General features: G+C 33.0%; 1 protein-coding gene across 1 annotated transcript; it reads left to right on the top strand.

Moving 5' to 3' along the window:
- Positions 1-9,424: 9,424 nt before the first annotated feature.
- LOC128240950 (melatonin receptor type 1B-B-like) lies at positions 9,425-12,372 on the top strand. The gene is made up of 4 exons (XM_052957938.1): positions 9,425-9,430; positions 9,825-9,958; positions 10,772-10,879; positions 11,520-12,372. Exons 1-4 carry the CDS (start codon positions 9,425-9,427, stop codon positions 12,370-12,372), a joined length of 1,101 nt encoding a protein of 366 aa, XP_052813898.1.
- Positions 12,373-21,691: the final 9,319 nt, after the last annotated feature.

Below are 21,691 nucleotides of genomic sequence, written 5' to 3' on the forward strand. Positions count from 1 at the left end.
CTAACACAAACCACAATTGTCAGCTTGAAAAAATAACAGTAGCGATATATTGTACAAGCTTAACGATTTCTTCTCATTTCAACCTGAAATACATGCATAGCATTGTTCATCTTTCTTATGTCTTCTTTTTATATAAATGATAAATGTTCGTTTCAGTATAAAATCGTAATATATATCCCCTAGAGAACACTGAAAGATATATTTCACAAATGGCATAGCCATGAGTGAAATGAAAAAAAAAATACGAGGTGAAATATATTGCAATCGTACACTGAAACCGACATATATTTGTTTTCTTTTTATAAAATGCTTAAAAAGCATATTAAAGACATAAAATGGCAGATTTAAAAAAACCGCTAAATTATATGCGATCGTAACATCGTTTCGGAAATAAGGTCTTTAAATTATGCCACAGCCCTGTGCGCGCTGATGTAGTGAATTGAAAGTGAGGGCAGGCAGAAATTTTCAAACAGTCCAAAAAACATCATAACGTTATCTCATTTTTTTTGAAACAGTGAAACATCTTTTTTTATTTCACTCATAATTTTCTATAAAACACCGGAAAGCGTTTTATATTATTTGTTCGTTTCGTGCATAATGTTTGAATATCATCACCTAATAACTCTTTATTGACATTTCGGCCTTTAGTTGCCTTTTTCAAAATACTATCAAAGTAACTCTTTTACCATTTTTAGACTGAATATGGCAAATTTTATGTTTAGAATGGTGTTTACACAGGGCATGACGTCATAATATAATAGTACTCAAAGCAGAAGCAGAGTATGTATATAAAGAGAATACTGCAGCCTTATTAAAAAAATAATGATTTGGTAATGGGTGAAAAATAGTTAAATAATAAAGTCATACTAGTATCATAAATAAACATTAATCTGGTGGTAATACTAACAGTATGTTATTATTTGTAGGTATCGCTTTATCAAAAGCAGAATCAGCAACATTCATAAACAACCACCGCACCATACACGTCCACTCAATAACACAGCCCATGGGTTTTGATGTTCAGACCATCAGGGTTGTTGGTCTCCAGGCGTTTCATCTAGGCTCGGGGCTTCAACGCCAACGATAATCAGGACTAGGTGATTCGGCAGAGAGAATGGAACGATCTATTTCAGCTTCTGTTTTTGTTTTCATAGTCTAAATAAGACTTAAACTTCTATGTAAAGGAAAGCTTGCCACAGGATTGGACAATTGTATGTAATAGTATCTGTACATTGAAATATTTGTTGCGATGTTTTCACAATGTTATCAATCATAATATGGTAAGTGCATTAACATGACGTTGTGCACCATCTGAAAAAGATATGAAAGTGGTTTAAATAAATTATTCGCTCGTGAATTATATTCATTTTTTTGTCCTTCGGGAAAGAAAGTCCCTACGAAGCGGATAAGGTTGGGTATATTCCGTGCTCCCAAAGGATCTGTGTCCGAGCTTTAATGTGTCTATTGTCTAGACTGACATGACGTCAAGCATGTATCTTTTTCAACAAGTATGCACCCCATTAAACCCTCTTGAGATGGGCGAAGGAAGAGAGTGAAATTGATGAATGTAACATAATATGCAAAAGCTCTTAGAACGTTTCATCTTTCGTGGCACAGTTAAGGTTTTATCCACAAATCACAGAATTAATCGAAAGACGCTTTCTTTTCTGTTGGGGTCTTGTTTTGATGGGAATATTCGATGCTCGATAACTTTGTGTCTGTTGCAAGTGTTCTCATTGGTAAGCCTTTTTTCTTGCACAATTAGTGTTTAACGAAAAGATAACGTGGTCAAAAGTGATTTGTATAAATCTCTCCGAAACAGATATAATTTCAAGGAAAAATTGCTAAATTTCATTGCATCTATGATGAAGTTAGTTACATTAAACAATGTTCTAGTTGAGCTGGTTAATACGAAAGTCCTTAGACAAACTTGATTTCCTAAATGGTTATACTTTAGCCTAAATGAAGGGTTCAGAGCAGCAACAAGTATAAGTCATCTTCTATCATCAAACCACAACAAATGGGACAGAACATTTCAACAGCATTCATTTATTTTTTAAATATACAACTTGTTATGTTCTTTTACAAGCAACTATAATTGTATACGTAGAACAATATCGGTATCCAATGAACAAGTATGTGTTTTTATGCGTAGTGACCCTATACTATTTTGGTAACATTTGAAAAGGGTTAATGAGTAGGTAAATAATAATTATATTAAACCTCCCCCCCCAAAAAAAAATAAATAAATAAACTGAGTTAAAAATATGCTTTGTTTTTAACAGAGTGCAAATTAGGTCATCACCAGCAAGAAACCAATTTACAAACTGACATTTATCAATACATAGAATGTCACAGTCATTTATTTTACACAATTCCTCTAGTGCATTTCCTCACATATTATCTCAAGTGCATTCATATTTTGATGAACGCAGCGTCTTCGGAATGCATCTTATTTTACAAAAAACACGTTTGATGTGCATATGATGACCTTTTATTACGGTTCATTGTATGTGACGTCGATGAAAAGGGTGACGGCAGTGACGCTGTCACCGTTAAAACATCCGTATTTACACTACGTTCAATTATCTTAGATATTTATCAATTTCAGCGTTGTTGTTGGATTATGCAAGAGCCGTTTACCTAAAAATATATTTGGTCAGTGCACGGATTAACCGTGATTGTTTTTGACCTTCATTAAACGTGCACTGACCAATACACGAGTGAACCGCATACTTAATCAAAATGCGTGATCACTTGAGGTCATTAGATCCGCAACCGTATTAGATAAGAAAACTGTTAAAATATACTTAATAATTCGGGTTAATGTTTAAACTTTTTGCTACTGAGCATGTTTCTGTAGCTTTTTGCATATATATTAACGTATATCGTAAAGCACATATTTATACAGATCATATGTCAGCTATTTATTTTTCTCGACCTTTTAAGTATTTAACACTTACTTATAGTTTCAGTGAGGAACGATGTTCAGAGGTGTCAATAACCAATGTCCGAAGTGTTTGAACAGACACTTAAAACAATGTTTATAAAGGATGTTTTTATCAATTAAGATAAGTTAGGTACTGAAGTATAAATCAAGCTTGTACTAGCGCATTAATTATTCAATCATCGCACGAACACCGACGAGTCTATACATGCCATTGATTAATAGCAAAACAACTCCTGCCGATATTTTAGTCCAGGAAAACTTCACTGCGCCAATTAACGTATCTGATTTCTTTAAGATTGTTTTTCAATTCAATGAATATATTAGAAAAATATACTACAGGCTGTCGGGTGCCTCTACACCTATTTACATACTATCTATTATGTGCTGACATAAGAAATATATCCCTTCAATGGGGTCTGTTATTTCATAAATATTGTTTTTACTTTATAATTATGTTACTTTAACAAGTTTACGGAAGCTTCCAAGAACCGTACTCTATTATATTAAAAAGAGATACTATCTCCTACTAGATAATACTAAGTCCTAATCCGGAGATAGTGAGTCCTAATAAGAAGATAGTTTTCCGAAGAAGGTTTTACTTTGTATTCTTAATTTATTGTTCTATGATCCTGGGACAGACAATAACTGAAATCGGATTGAGCTTAATCAGAATTAGAATAACTTTGTATTTGTCAAAACAAGGTTAAGTGATTTTACAATAATCAAGAATATCCAAAATTTCTAAATTAATGTTCTGACAAAATCATTGAAATAGTTCATACAATGTTTTGTATGAACAAGTAACTTGTTTGTAAAAGTTTCTTAGACTCTATGTGACTTTGTATATGGTGAGTAGACTTGATATTTTCACCAAACGATTTACTTATATTGTTAAGAATTGATTTTAAATAGTGATGGTAGAAAGTTATGTATAATGTATAACTTCAAGATTTTATGTATAATGTATAACTTCAAGATTCCTAGATGTACCAATTGGGTTTCTATTTTAATGAATAAGCTATGTAGTTATGGTTTTGCATAAGGTGTGGCTTGCACAAAAGGCTTGCAATGTTAATGCTTTGCCCATAATTTCAAACCACGTGTTAAAGTTCAATATTGGTATGGTAGAATAGAAAAGTCCACAAGAGCATCTTTCAACAAGACCCTCACAAACTTTGAATTGGTGGTTAATATTCCCTTAATATTCCCTATATATACTTAAGCATCTTAATATGAACCTTATAGAATAGCTCTTACAAGATTGTAAGTGTCATCACAAAGATGTAATTCATGTAAACAATTAGAAAACGAGTACCACTTCTTATTTGTTTTTAAGTTATTTGAGGTATTTTCGAAAAGAAATACATGAAGAAATATGTTTCTATGAAACCAAGTATAATAAACTGTATTGCTAGTCAAGTAAATTAATTTAATAAGAAGCTTTGCTGTCTATGTATTAAGCCTTTGATATAGATGGTTGACAACAACATCATGTTAAGCTATATTAATAAGCATTACCTTTTCTAGACACAGACCTCTGGTAACTGATTGGTAACACTGAAAATAAAACAATAACCCACAAAGTATCTTGGTCATATAAGATGCAATAAGTTTTTTATCAATGTAAACAGTCAAATCATCTTCTGGTTTCTCTCTCTTTAAATGCGCCTTAGTTCTAAGATTTCACTGAATTATCGAATACTCATGATTAAGCTTTTTTTTTACTTTTTATGCTTATAATCTTAGTGTACATAAAGGTTATTCAATTTCTTCTCCTCATAATTATGTTTTATATGTTCCTGATATCAACAGCTGCTTTTTTCATGCATATGTAATGTTTATGTGAAACGTTTCCAATTAGACCTTTGTTTACTCTTTTCAAACATATCGAAGCAGAATGCAAATCGGCCCGCATTTTTCTGACATGTTTCATCATTTCAAAAACAGCTTGTCTTCATGGCGACTGGTAATGTATTCTATTCCGTTTCTGGCAATTTGAAAATGAAGGCATGACAATAACAATTTACAAGAAGCTTTGAGTGTATTTCACAAATTGTTTTGAGTGGCATTTACTGTAATATTTATTGTCACATGAACTCTGCAAAAATAATAATTGTCTGACACTGAGAGTGCAGCAGCAGCAGCAGCAGCAGCAGCAGCAGCAAAACAGCAAACATACAGCCACACCAACATAGTACAGTATAACAGAATGTAATAACCAGATAAGAATAAAATCTTTTTTTAAAACATGGAAATAAATCCATATAGGATGCTTCATAAAATGAAGTAAAAATGCATCGCTGCTATTGCAAGAAGCATTGTAAAATAAATGCATAGGAAAACTTAATAATTGCATTGGCTTTTGGGCATACATAACCTAAGGGACATTTCTTTTTACTGTTCTGGTGGAAACACTTAATTAAAGAAGATTTTAGTGGATTAAGTGAGGATTAATTGAACTGTTTATAATTATTTGTATTTATGGAGTCAGTTTATCGATGGCATCATTATAAAAAGAGAAATGATAATGGTGATGTTAAACTAAACTGAAGTAACTTTGTCCAAGTTAGCAAGTAGCCAAGTTCAAAACATAGGTTATCTTAATATAACGATACGTTTTGCTCGGAACGTCATTGGCAAGCAGTTGCATGGTGTATGTCTCAATGAAAGCCTTACAAGAAATTGATTCGAAAAATGATTCATCTGGAACTGTTTGTTGTATCTCAGTATGGTAGTCTTTAAAACTGTTGGTGGACTGTTTGCATACTGTCATTATGTTATTCGGCGCGCAAAAAAATCGCACTCAAATTACGGTCATAACGCGATATGGACGTCACGTGACACAACCCCAAATATAACCCGCCTTAGTATACTTCAAAAATACTATTCCTTTGAAATCGGTGTAGGTAAATATTTCGACACTTTTAATTAAAGAACTCTAGAAACCATTTTCACTTCAAAACCTGCTGGGAATTTCGAGGCTGCTACTTATACCGCTGTGTCAGTAATTGAAAACACTTCGGCAATTTTCATCTAATCTATTAAAACAAGGTTGACAATCGTTTTCTACTTTCATCAGCTTTAATTGAAGAAAATTAAGAACTCGATTTTCTCATATATTTATTTTGCAAACTCCTCAGAGTTTTTGATTGATTTTTAAAACATCGTGTTTTTCTCAGATGACACATGTCAGTGAAATAAACCGCAATGGTACTAGTGCATACAAATATTCCAAAAGGACGGTGGTGGCTTCATATATTATAATTAATAATACACACTAAACGACATATACTAAGTGTTTAAATCAACCGATAATTGGTTAATTGTTTGCGTCCAAATTAAGCGTAAACTCATTATTCTTGGGAAGAACACTTGAGGCTTAACATATTTAAAATTATCATAAAACCTATTGTTTTCAAATATAAAATATATGAATTTAGAACTAACGAGAGACACCTAATGATTCCAAATGTTGTCTCACTGTGAAAATCATGTTCTTATACGATATATTCTAACATGTTATTTAATATTTATTCAGAATCATATTTCTTAGTGATTAATTTTAGACATCCTATACAAAATACAAAAATCAATAATTTCTTATTTTGAGCTGCATTGCTGTCCTCGCCTTACCGTTTTGTAGAAGGAACAGTCGCAGGTATGCAGGAAATTATTTCTCTTTGAAGGAAAGCTAGATTGAATATTCACGTCACTGTATTGTGCTAATTGAATAATGACGAATTTCATCGTTCTTGATTTAAGTGCTCTTTCCTATGAAAACAACTCAATACGTTTGTTAAATGATAATTGGACTTGTCATCATTTGTATAGATTTGCAATCAAGTTCTATTTGGTTATGAGGTATTTTGAAATTATTTGATTTATGTTATTTAAACAGCAAATCGATTCATGTCAGGCAATTTCGTAAAAACGCAAATCGTTTTGCTTTCGTATGTTTCAGTGCTAAATTGAAAGTCATGCGGATGTTTTTGTTGAACGGCGTATATATATATTCGGATAAACATCAATATAATTTTCCAGTAACAAGCGGTTTGTCGATGGAAGGGTTTGGAGTTATTATTGAAGGATGAGGCGTCGATGCTGTAATTCATTTTAGTCTAGATTTATATGTCTTAAACTTGTTGAATCCCTATCCCGAATCCCTATTTCCCCACCTTTACTGATAACATACGTGTAATTTGTTTCTTTAATCTCGTGCCATAAGTATCTCGTTAAATGTTTAAATTGTTTTGAGCCTTGTTTTTTAAGCAATGACATAGTTAGAGATTCTCTACTAGTCGTCCATGTAGTTTGAGTTGCCGTTGTTTAATAAGCATCGATGCAGCAATTCAAAGTTATTTCGTAATATTTCGACACGAGGCTCGTCCCTCTAGCATACGTTTTATTTTTTCTGTGTACAACGGTGTCCATATCTGTTAACATTATGTGATGCATCAACTTTTATTGAGCAAGCGTTAGTATTCTCTTATGGCCATTAAGTGTGTTTTTTATCATAAGAAACGGATCATATGTTCAATTTTGGTACTAACTGAATTCAATGATTGTGCCAGGTGTATTGTTTTGGGTTATAACTAAAGAGACGAATTTTGAAACTCTACAGAAAGTAGAGCGGGCTACCTTGACCTGAGGCCGAGGCCCGCCCGCTTTGTTTTCTTTAAATCGCCAAAAATTGACCTCTAACATATACCTATTAAATATAAATTGCAAATAAAAATGCAAATCCAAATAAATGATAAATTTTACTTCTGACACTGTTTAGAGTAATCATTGGTGGACAATAGACTGACTGGAATATACTTTATAAAACTTATGTTGGTGAATTCCTCAGAATCGATCTACTTAAAATGAATGAAAAAAATGTTTGAAAAAAATGTTCGAGTGTCATTGGTCCACACAGAAATGAAAACATCAAGCTATATAAAGAAACATAAGTTATAAATTGCTATATAGTAATGTAATAAAACTCTAATTGAAAGGTGTGCTGGTCAAAAATCAAACTCGATTGAAACAAGCACTCAATAGGGAAGTCAAGTCCGTGCGACGCAAATAAAAGGATAAAGCAAATAATGAATAAATAAATATAAAACAGGATTTATCATATGTATTTTTATAAGCCCAAATAGTATATAATCTGTATATGCTGGCTTGTGACTAAATGTTTTAATATTAGAGTATAATCTTTTTGCATTTAAAAAACAACATTGTTAAATGTTTAGAGTCCTGCATAGGGTATATCGGTGCCCTTATTTGTAGCACATCTGGTGCATACTATTTGATATACCCACCTTCGATCAATGACATTCGTCAATTGACTGTAGGTCAAGTATGTGTATGTTATTAGTATTTTTTATAAAGCATTACTGAGGCAATAGATGCGTTTTAAAACCGATATTGAGTTAGTTACTAACATATTTTACTGACCGGGACAAGACCATTAGCCAAACATTTACCAATGGCGCTATTTCGACTGTTCTATGCAGCTAATTGTTAAAAAATCTTAGGTTGTCCACAGATGTTGTTTTGGCTCATTGACTCATTAAAACTATTTGATTGGTTTGTAGATATTATTCGATAAATATTGACCAATCAATAAACATTTTGGATAACTTTGACTAAACCGAAAACTTATCGGTTTTATTCAATTGGCAAGTGATACAAATTGTCTTGTGTAGCACTGTATCTATTGTATGGTGTTTGTTAAGGCTTGATCTTTGAGACGTTAAACAGGATTGTAATTAGTTTTTAGGGTACTTGGTTTCATAGTTCAAATTGCTTTTTTGGAGTGTAACTAGTGAGGTTTCACAACATCTGATTTATTCCGGACAAGTTGCTTTCAGTATTAAATACAGATTGGTCTGGGAAGCTGTAACCTACAAGCTGAAAATACAAATACAATTTCTTAGATCCATTCCGATTATATACTGATGCATCGAGTGATGTCTTCCAGATGAAATGGAACCTAATGAAACATTGGGGATTTTTAAACACAGCATACAATCAAGGTTTAAGATGTTTGTATTATTGTTTTGCTTATAGGGGCCTTTTAGTTTTTATCTTAAAAAAACGTTATTTATTATTGAAAACAGATAAAATAAAAAAAATAAAAAAAATCAACGTATTACTTTATTTTGAAAATATTTAGATGAAAAAACAACAAAAACAAATTCAAACATAAATAACGCTATGAACATTACAAATACAAAGTCGAATATGTTTTTAAAATGCAAATTATGCAACATTTTTACAAAAGTTCGCCCGCACTTATATTGTCTGTGCATAGATCAAGCCAGTCGAAGAGAAGTGTATGTAAGAGGGTGTTGTTTTTTCAATAAGCCTTACTCATGCAATCGACGAAATAATGATTTACCAAATGTTTCTATCATTCAATTATCTTCAAAAACTTGCCATCTTCAAAAACGAGAATAGTATGAATTTCATGCTCATAAAATAAAAATGGCAGTAGTTTATGGCTCAGAGACAGGTGCTTAGTAGTTTAACAAAGTGTTCAATTTGTTTGAAAACAGCCATCTGCATTACTCAATAATTTCAATGATTTTGAATACATGCCAAGTCCGATGGATATGTTTCCCCAAATGATGATTCTTTTTAATAATAACTGTATACATTACTTATGACATTTATTGCTTTTGCTTGATGTACTTTGATTGGTGTTAAATTATGGATTAAACCGAATCATTTGCCTTTCATATCTTTTATCGTTTATATGGCAGTAATTTTGGCTTAACAATTTCCATCGACAAAAAGTTTTCATTGTTTTAAAGAAATATGAATAATTTTGTTATTTTTGTAAAATAATTAAATCAATTAATGTAATAATTATGTTTATTTACAGGTTATTGGAGCTATTCTGAGTTACCGCCCGTTGCTAAGGAACAAAGGAAACATGTTTGTGATCAATCTAGCCCTAGCGGATATTTGTATTACCAGCATTGTCAGTCCAATGAACAGGGTCGGTAAGTATTATACGTACTAGTAGCAGTACAATGATCAATTAAATGTATTTTCTGGATACGAATTTGGAAACATACGATATCAACCATCACTCGGCCTATCGGTGTATTGAGCAGTATTCTTTACAACCTATATCATTATGTCAACCTTGGTTAAAACATAATGTTTATTCTGACGCTATATAATAACCATATTAATAAGAAATTTATAAGTGATATAGTAAGCTTAGAATCCATAAAACGATTCGTCTTGATAATATACTTCAAATTAACATTGGCAATTAACCATGCAATAGAAACAGACAAAAGATAATTACAGATAAGATCATAAATGGGGTATTATCCGTGGTGTTTGGAAAGGTATTATTCAATATTGTAACATCATGTATATACTTTCATGTTTACTCTACATCATAACAATTAATATATCATTACCAATGCCGTATTTTGAATACTTTTTTATCTCGAGTGAAAAGCCCAATCATGTTTCTTCATTGACTGTGTAAGTATCAGAAGGAATAACACTTTTTTCTAATATTCTTCTTATAAATATAACGACCATTCATTACCGAATTGGCTTATCAGCCTTATTATTCAATGTGCACATTGCCGTAAATGTCCGCTAAAATGTTAGGGATCGATTCCAAACAGAGGAATGTTCTCTTCGTATCCAGGACTAGTGTCTTTCCAGAAAATGGAATCTTTAAGTAATCGGCTACAGTCACAATCAAGCTAAAAGTAAGTTAGTATGGGCATTTTTAGTAATCAATGCTAATGGACGGTTTGATTATTCTTCAATTTGCATTTTATTTTTCAGGTGTCACCAAAGGCCAAGGTTTTTCCTTGACAAGGTGGTTCTGTGTCACATGTTGGGAAGTATTTGTACGGTCAGCTGTCTGGTATCGATGACTTCCATAGCTGCGGTTGCAGTAAACAGGTAACAGAATACATTGTTAACAACTTATGCTAGATAATTATAACTTCATAGGAGAAATATATTAAGTTTACTTGAATTTTGCATGATATTTACTCGTAGATGCCATGGAAATCATCCCCTGTTCGACAAAGCTCCTTGTATCATGACCGGATGCGGACTTATATTGTACAAGACTAGCTTTCTCGCACAAACCGATTTAAGTATTCAAGTCCGGCTAATAGTTTGTCAAAATAAGCAAATGTCTATACGGACCAATCAACTTATATGACGATTTTTTATTCTTAAAAATATTGTTTCGTCAAAGGGTCGGTTCGATATGTTCGTTTATGTGTCATTTTGTTCACTTTCCAACTTCTTGCGAATGCTGCGATGATAGTATATGACCATTGTGTGTTAAATTTCAAATGGTCAGCTAAAATATAATGATAAGTACAAAAGTATCTACGTTCTATTTATTAATTTCCTGTTCAAAAAACTGTAACAAAATCATAGAATTATTGTATCGTAATAAATATACAAGTTTAATTATACTTGAACTGCCTAAATCCCGTAATATAAAGAAAATTCATGCCACCTTTGTCTGTTTTGATCGCAAATGAGAGGCATTCTCTTTGGAAAGAAAACTGCTTTTGTGTTTCAGATTGATACAGATTTGCAAGTCGTTTATATATCACCGTATCTACAAACACAAAAAGACAATATTTTATTGCGTTGGTCTCTGGATCTGGGCCATGCTCCTTGATCTGCCAAATTGGGTCGGCTGGGGAGGTCACACCTTTGCCTTAAAGGAGATGGGATGCACGTTTGACCGGCTTGCAAACTATGGATATACAATTATCATGACTACCATGTCGATCTTCCTGCCAATGACCGTTGTGCTTAGTTATTATATTGCAATTCTAATATATGTGAGGAATAGCCGAAGAGAAGTGCGAAAATTTGGTGGGAGTGAAAATACCCCGATGCGCCTATCACGATCTATCAAACATGACGAATCTGTAAAGAAAATGTCGTATAAAAAGGACGATCTTCAGTTCGCAATTATCCTATTTATATCTTTTCTTGCATTTGTGCTCTGCTGGAGTCCATATATGGTAGCTTTAATATTTGATTTTGAAGACGAATGGTCAAAGGAAATCTACGTTGCCTGGACACTACTTGGACATTCAAACAGTTGTCTGAACCCTATTATATACGCAATGGGGTGCGCACGATTTCGCAAGGGTTATTATGTTTTCATTCATAAACTGTTTTGTATGAAGATAAAGCGAAACTCACACTTCTATGATTCAAAAAGTACACTGCGTTATACGAGCAGATTTTCAAGAAGTCCTCTCAGAACACCTACTATTGAAAAGACATTGCAGATTACAGACCACATCATATCATCAATATTGTCGACGCCAATACGTGAAAAAAAATCAACAGCAGTGAAAATGTTTCAGCAAGTAGCAATTGCCTTTCATCCTGATTCTTTTTCAAACGTGCCGTAGATGCATGAACTGTCTTCGGACTTTTTTATCTGGTCATTTCGAGGAAGTATTTCAATAATTTGAAAATGAGATACGGTGTTTTTCTTTTAGATAAATTTAGACAGCTTCACTTCGGTAAATCCATTCTAATTTGTGAACCGGTAGTTTGTTTTTAACCGGTAAATTTCAATCTACCGGTGTATTAATAAAAATTGGTACCTACAAAATAGTATTTAAAGCCCTTTCAATTTTTGATTCAATTCTGTCTAGGGAAAAAAGAGGTATGCGAAATATGTTTTTGATATTATAGCATAAAACAGTGTTTTTATAAATAAAACATTGTATTTATTCTCTAACAGTTTGTTTGACAATATTGGTTTCTTGCAAAATGAAGCTTTCACTATATCACTAATGCTCTCAATAATGCTATAGTCCAGATGCATAGATGTTCACCTGGTCAATATATGACGAAAAATACTGAGCATGAAGTAGTACACGCGACATATTAAATACGATCACCCAGTGTTGACTTTAAGTATTAATACTACTCGTACATTGAAAACTATTCAACAACCTCATAAAACAAAAAATAACATAATTATTATTTTGAATATCTCATAGAGAAACACTTAAACCGATATACATAAACAGCATGAAAGTACTACATGAGCAGAGCATATCAAGAAAACATCATGTTTGACACAATGGAACTTACACACGTGGTCGACTTGTCGAGGCAAAACAAAGGTAAAACCCTCATTCTGTGGAATCCTCATATACCTCGAACTGTTATATAGAGTTACAGGACTTCTCTTTCAACAAGGTGTCAGACTTTATTACCTGAAACGATGTATAGAAAAAAAAATCAATTAAAATGATTGATTTGTTATAGGTGAACAATAGAGTTGCACGGACAATCATTTTTTTCAGAACATTCAGTAGAAAAAATATTTATTAGATTGAAGATATACTCCCTAATACTGCCTTTTAGAAACCAATGTATTCAACATTTTACTGCAATAATACAATACAATATTAATCCGTAAACTAGTATATACATTTGTATATGCAATCGTAACTTTATTCGTCGACCAGTAACACGATTTTGATCATCCATATGATAAACTTACATTAAATAACACATGTACATCAATATACGATTTTCCCGTAAAATTTAACAATGAAATGAATGGATGAAGACGTAGCGGTAACCCAAAGCTAAATTACTTTCAGATTTAATGCGAATGAATCCAACGTGCTTATAAATGCCACTTAAAAGTGTGGGGGGGGGGGGAGGGGGTGTATTCGTGTCAGTTACCGAGATAAAAGTTGGTAACATGAAGATAGAGACTGGACTAGAATGTTCAAATGGTACGTTTTTTCATTTCTTATAGAACATTTTAATACACCAGCGATAGCTCGTATTTGCGCAATTCATATTTTAAATGCTATCGTTCTCACATTTTATTATCTGTGAGATGATAGTTGTGCATTATTAATTGAATTCCCACATCTGCAATGCTAATCAAAAAAGATGATTGAATAAGCTTTTCTTTTCAGGAAATAGGGTCGTTTTACATTTTATTTTCAAATCAGACATTATAATTGTGTATGATTCCTATCGGGATATATGCTACTTTTACTGATAGAAAGGTATAATTCAAAAAACCTTTCACAATTTGACACTGTGGTACAGGCTACCCACAATATTCAAACCACTTTTTCATTTCAACGCATTACTATCTATTTTGACTTTATAAATGATAAAAACTAACCAAAAAACATGTAATTTCGTAAAGATAAAACCATATTAGCGATAGTTTGGTATTTTTACTGGGGTATCTGTGGCCACGTAGCTTCTATTTCAAAGGATGTTTTTATCTGTTCACACAAATCATAATATTTTTAATCATTTAAGTCAAGACGCGTCATGAATATCAAAAATATTTTCTTACAACATTGGAAAGTTTAATGAATCAATGAAAAAGAGTGAATGCGTTTTCGAGCCGCAAATATACTACAATTATTGTATAAACCTGATCGTAGCCAGTATGAACTGAGCGAATAAACATTTAATATTTTTGCCCTTATTTTCATTTTTCAATATTATTATTCTCGGTGATTGTCGTTATTATATTTGACGACCGTAATTGTACAATTAACAAACCTCCCGTTAGAATTCACTGCAAACATAATTAGAAATTAATTAATCGAGATCTTGTATTTGCTATATCAATATTTACATTTCCAACACATGCGTATTAAAGAATAACCATACAAACATTATGCCATTGTCATGAAGGAAAAACAAATAGATGTTAGAAATAGTTTGTGCCGCAACTTTAAGAATAAATTATCCATGGACAGTTCGCTGGTTGATTTCTTCTATTGCACGGAATGTGTCGTATCAAGCGCAATTGTTTATAGATAAACCAAGACTTTGAAGTCGATGTTTGCTTGTGCGACTGTAGAAATTACCTGAATTTGAAGAAAAAAAACTACAACAGTTTGTTATGCATCGCCCCTATATGCATTGCTACTTTCGAATTCAACAATATAAACTTCAGGGACACTTTGAATATAACATACTAACTATTATAATGCTGAAAGGCCAAGCAACTATTACCAAAACAAGTGACACATCGTAACAAGACAATCATTTAACAACTAAAAAACTATCGTTATTAGTTAACGCTGGGGTATAAGCCTTGGAATGGTCAGTGAATATTCAGTAAATGCTTACTGGGATGCGTGTGGGTTTTGGGGGGGGGGGGGGGGGGGGGGGGTAAACCAGTTTACGACCGCTCAACCTTACACTTGGAAGTTATATCCAAGCCTTAAGTGTTTTGCAATATATACAGCAGATGATTGCTTTGTTTAAGCAGTGTCTGACCCGTAAACAAAAGAGATGCAAGGTAAATATTTAGATAGTAAAACGTATTATAATATTGCGTTACAGCTTTAAGTCACGGGAAAAAGCGAGCTTGAAATTAACCGGCAAGATCTAGTTTTACGAGTTTATTGATAAATCAGCTAATACACTATATCATGACTGTACGAGGACAAGACCATGTCAGCAATTCGAAGATTTAAACAAGATAACAGACTGGTAACATGAATGGTTACAAGTGTTTGGTTCAAACCGCCTTATCGCTAAGCTAAGGTCAGCGGGGCTCTTCATAAGGTTTCAGTTAGCTAATACAATGCGTAAGTGTTACCAAAATGTTTTCCTTAAAACAATTGACCATTCCATTTCATACCAGGAACTACACTTCTTCATCCGTTTCTTTCATTAATAAAGACCACTGGTTTAAAAAAAACTGTTTTAAACACCCCACTCCCAACTTTTTGGATTACATAAATAAGTTAACAGCATTAATGTTTTTAGCCTTAAGCTCGAATAACAGATGACCTTAACATGAACCAGTCTGAAAAAATACATTAGTTACTTTTGAAAGGCATTCAAATTTAGAAGAGCGTTTAATCTGTTTCTCTTTTATCGGCATGAACGATACCACTATATATATTCTGTGTTCTAGATTGATATTATGCAATTAAGATTCTATTCTCATGGGGGATTATGCACTAATGTCTTCTATCCCGAACTCCCATAGCGTTTTCTGCTTATGAAGTTCAACTGTTGTCTGTGTTTAACGATCAGCCGATTTATATGTACATTTGGTGCTGATATAGGGGCATGCTTTAATCCACGCTTTGTAAACTGATTGATTCTATATGCTGTGACCAGCTGCTAAGACCGCAAGCTCAGTAAAGGAGACTGACATGTTTTCGAATACGCGAGGACAGGGGAGTGTCCCAAATATGTCTCCTCTAAAGTTAAATCTTGTATTCGTCACTGACTATGTTTGAACACAGGTGCAAACATACCTTTACAGTGGTATAAAAACGCAGCCATTTGTTGATTATGTGTTTTGACTGTCAATTTGTTAAAAGAATGCTTGAATATCAATACATTATGAAAATGTAAACGAAACATTTCAACACGAACATACATGTAGCAGTTTCAATCTCATACACAACTTGTATGGTCTCGTTCATGTAACATGCGTTACTTAATAATATTTAACAGACAAACCCAATTCAGATGCTCTGAAATGTAAACGTTTTTACCGTTCGAACCAGACAAAAATACATTGTTGTGGTATCAGAACATCTTTTCATCTAACTTTAAATAACTTTTTTTTAAATTTCATTATGACATTATACTCCAGAGAAAAAAAAACATATTTCAAATAGTAAACAAGGACGAAAGACGATAACGTTTCTTGTTCGATTTCAGTTATCTTCAATACCATCAATGATTATTAGTATATTCCATGGCCGAGAGTGTAAGATAGGTTAATCCAGACCAGAGCGTAGGGTGTTTTGCGGAAACGAGGTTTACCGATGGATTTGTGATAATCAAAACTATTGATTATGCGTGGTTGCTATGGATATGCGCGCAGTGATTCAGATTATGTTAATAGTCAAATCGGTTTTTGAATAGTTCCGAGGAGAGTGAAGCATTATTTCCTGAAAGATGCGTGACATTTGAAGAGAGAAATAATTAATTAGCATTGTAAATATTGCCACAAGACAATATTTCTATGATGGAACAGACGACAGTCTTCAACAAGGGATGTAATTACAATGTGATGACCTTTAAAAAGGAGTTCCATACGGGCGTTTTATCTTTGCCCGTGGGCAAGATAAGAATTTCTAGCTTTAAATTTTTGGATCTACTTATCTGAGGTGGGAGAAAAATTAATAATCCAAGTATTAATCCAGTTTATATTTGCGCTCAAGGCTTTCAATCACAGTCACCAAGGACACACACGAGGCTTGATCAAAGGCTTAGCCATAATAACTGATGACCTCCTCCTACATCTAAACCTAGACATTTTATATGTCAATAGATCTGTTGTTTTCTATATAATATTTGTGGAACGATTTAAAGGGTTAATGAAACTATACACCATAGGTTGATTGTCAGATGCCAATGACAAATAAACTGAATCTGGGTGTGCTCTGTAATCAATTTACATTACCAATTCTTCCGCAATGACAAGCACTTATCAATAACAATTTGAGGGTCACTGAAAAAGGTTCGAACTTTGAACAGAATTGTAAAATTGTAAAATTACGCTCGTCGCGCCTACAGACCTTCAACGCTTTCAGCTTATTCAGTTTTTATCCGCAATTGACTCTTACCTGCATCCTTAAGGTGTATGTCTCGGCATGTTTGTGAAACATAATAAATATAACAGTTGTTTACATTTTTCAAACATATTGATGCAGCCTGCATTCTCTAACACTTAAATATAATCAAACTCACACAAAGACTGTAGACTTCGCATTTATACTGTTAAAAAGTATTATCTAGGAACGGAATCGCTTATTGAATTCTTGAAAAAAGGTCGACTGGGCAAGTTTCAATTGTACCATTAGAAACACAGTTGCTATCCAACCTGTGCTCACACATGAACGTGTTGCCGATGGGGTGCATTATAACTGTGTCTATTTGTCAATTCCGACATTGAAAATGTGGGGGAGCAGAAGCGATTTACATAAACGTGTAGAGATTGTTTTTTGTAAAACAACTGTTTTATAACTATTGGAAAAATCATATTAATATTTTGCTAAATTTTAAGTTGTGTCTATTTTTGAAGTAATAACCGTAAATGTTTAATTCTCCATTTTTCACATACGCAGTTCAAATAAAGGATTATGGGTGCGAACTACTGCGTACATTACAAGCATCACCTCATCCAACATGTAGTTATTTATCCCGTGGTCCTTCGGGATCATTGCACATTACAAATTGATTCTTAAAATTAGAAAGAAATCACCAGCATTTCTTAAGACAGTGCTTTCACTACCATTTTTGTCTGTAAAAAGTCTTTATCAAATGGGGACCACTTTTGTGGTTTGTACCTGTGGCGTATATGTACACAAATAGACTGCTTATTTTGTTCTTTGTCACTTTAGATGTATTTTGTGCTAGAGGGTTGACAGATTTGCAGTCAATAGTGTGTTTCATTGAAACCCATACTACTTTGTATCACTTGCACAATTCATATCTGCTATTCAGAAACAAATGTAATTATGTGATATGTATGATAATCAAACACGTTGACAAGGCATATATTTTCTGAATTGCGGTATGGTGGTCATTAAATATTTTAACTGGCATCGAGTTAAATATTTTGATTTTATTATCTTTATATATTGCCCGTTTTCTTAAATAACAGCAACTCGTCTGAAACAATGTAGAATATTATGTTCGGTTTTCTCGAAAGCCTTTTAGCTTAGAATATTAAGGGCGCAAAGCGTCATCAAACAGTACATTTTATAAAAAAAAACAGCGTTTAATCTACTCGTCTTGTATCTTAAAAAAGCTATGCTTTGCTTTTGAATCGAATGGTCCTGCATTATTGTTATGATATATCAGTGTGTATACTTTGTATCATGAACATTGTTGCACTTTGCATACAAATTCAAAGTGAGTTAACAACATATATGTTGATACCCTGAAACCGGTGTGTTTTAAATATGCATTTATAACATTTGAAAGTTATTCGACCTCAAAAGTACCTAAGATCTGCTTCTTTTTCACTGGCTAAACTATACAAACAATTTTCTTTCAATATCGGTGACCGATTTGCAATTACCAATTTTATTATAAAACAGGATATCCTTGATTCCCGTAGCTTTGTTTGCAATACCTGTCTCCGATTTTTAACGGGTAGAATAGCCTTGGTATGATTTCTTACAGGTCATATATTTCTAAATGTTTCTATGTTAGCCAGTTTACTTATATTATTGTAAAGAGATTATTTGTATGTCAACACAAAAGGTTTTGACATTGAGGTCACTTTATTCTTGCACTGGTGGGGCTGGAATGAAACGCGTCTTATTTTCAGTTTAGTCATAAATATGCATACATTACTCAAACTGTTACACTGCCATAGAAACGTTTTGTTTCAGCGATTTTGTTTCAATTTTATAATATAAAAGTGTTTTAAATAATTTCTTCGCTCGTGAATTATATTCATTGTCTGGTCCTTTGAAAACCAAGCGATAGTTAGAAAGAACAGCCGGCCCAAGAATCTATTGTCTTTGTTGAGCTAACTAGTACTAACAATGGTAGTCTCTATGAAGCGGAAAATGTTTTCTGTGCTCCCGAAGGATCTCTGTCCCAGGTATAATGTGTCTATTGTCTAAACTGAAATGACTTCATGCATGTGTCTCTTTCAATAAGTATGCATCTCTTGTACCCTCTTGAGAAGGTCGAAGTAAGGGAGCGGAATTGTTGAATGTAACATAAAATGTAAAAAGCAAATCAAACGTTTCATCTCTCTTGGCGCATTAGAGAATTTATCCTCAAATCCCTGAATTAATCGAAAGACGCATTCTACTCTGTTGTGGTCTTGTTTTGATGGGAATATTCGATGCTCGATAGCTTTGTGTGTTTTGCAAGTATGCTTATTGGTAAGCCTTTTTCTTGCGAAATTGGTGTTTAACGAAAAGATAGCGTGGTAAAAGTGATTTGTTTAAATATCTCTGATATATATACATTTTCAAGGAATAATTGCTAATTTTCATTACAACTATGATGTTGTAAGTTACATTTTAACAATGGTGTAGTTGAGCTGGTTAAGACGGAAGTCTTTAGGCAAAGTTGTATTCCTAAATGGTTTATTTTTAGTCTATATGAAATGCTCAGCACAGCAGCAAGTATAAGTCATCTTCTATCCTCATACCAAAACACGAACAATATACAACAGTTTTAATCACGGTAGTTATACTCAATATAAGGCAAAGACAAAAGGGACAAAACATTTCAAAAGCATGCAATCAATTTTATAAAAATATGTAAGTTGTCTTTTTCAACAACAAGCAACTATGATTGTATGCGTAGAGCTATGTCGGCATTAAATGAAGAAGTGTGCTTATGCGTAATTATCCTATATTATGTTGGTAACATGAGTAGAGAAAAGAAATACTTAAAAAAATGAAAGACATCAAAAACATAACAAAAAAGCTTTTTTAACAGATTGAAAATAGGTTTTCACCCGCCAAAAGAAGAAAGAAAACAATTTACAAACTGCAATATCTAATATCAAACGTTTTTCGGTCATTAATTCTCCGTATTAGCAATCAGTTACTAATTTCATTTTACATCGTACCATGTTTATATGGGGCTACCAGGCATCATAATTTAATATTATTTATTGGCACAATGAAGTGACAAGATTATTTGTACATTGTGTTCCTGATGACAATTTATTCTGAAAGAATTTTATATTGTAAACTAGTATGACATATCATAAATTTGTATGAACTTCAACATCTTCTACAATTAAAATAGCAAGTGCCATGTGAATCCCATTTGCTTGTGGTCTTAGATTCGGATGGTTGCAGGTCGAACTGGAGCCTTTGTATAAGGTTGCAGGTTACATTTTAGATATAATGATACAATTACACATATAGCGCGCTTCACATATTTTAATTTCATCTAATTTGATGAACGCAACGTCTTCGGAATACATCTTTACAAATAAATGGTGCGCGTTGAATGACTATTGAAGGTTATTTGCGTTTGACGTCGATGCAAACTTAGGCATTTTCGCTCTTGAAACAGCCGTATTTATACCACGTTCAATTATATTGGAAACGTTTTTAAGCGTTGTTGTTTAAATTATGACAGAGACATTTTGCAAAACAATAGTGGCTGTATTAAAATTCAACATTATGAAGTTTGCTTCATTTTTGTATGAATATATTTGGATTAACCGTGTTTGGTTTTGTCCTTCTTGAATCTTGCACTGACCAATACACAGATGGGCCACATATTAAATGGAATTATGTATTTGTTTAAATACTGCATTACCTGAAATAGTATGCTGTGATCACCAGATGTCTTGAGCATATAACAATATTCCGCAGCCGTATTATATAAGGAAATAAATAAAGCTGCAAAATGTATTTAATGATTCGGGTTAACAACTTTTGGAATAGGTTGCAAAACACATATTTATAAAGGTAATGTGTCACTTTGTCTTGACATATTAAGTGTTTGAAACTTATTAATTGGTTTCAGACATACTTAACACTTAGTTACCCTCAAATCTGAGTTATGAGGAACGGTGTACAATGGTGTGAATTAACCATGTTCGATATTTTTAAACAAACACTTCAATCAATGTTACTCAAGGACATTTTACCAACTAAGATAAGCCAGGCACTTAAGCATAAATTAAGCTGGTACCTGCGCATTAATCATTCAATCATAATCATTGCACGAACACCCACAAAGCTATACACACCATTGATAATA

This window comes from Mya arenaria, chromosome 7 (assembly GCF_026914265.1).
Source record: "Mya arenaria isolate MELC-2E11 chromosome 7, ASM2691426v1".
In the NCBI taxonomy this organism is placed as follows: Eukaryota; Metazoa; Mollusca; class Bivalvia; order Myida; family Myidae; genus Mya; species Mya arenaria.

What these genes read in the sequence shown, in the direction of transcription:
- LOC128240950 (XM_052957938.1), top strand. An exon ending in AGGGTCGGTAAGTATTATAC is followed by an intron (nt 9,959 to 10,771) that starts GTACTAGTAGCA and finishes GTGTCACCAAAG; the next exon opens with GCCAAGGTTTTTCCTTGACA. An exon ending in GCTGCGGTTGCAGTAAACAG is followed by an intron (nt 10,880 to 11,519) that starts GTAACAGAATAC and finishes TTTGTGTTTCAG; the next exon opens with ATTGATACAGATTTGCAAGT.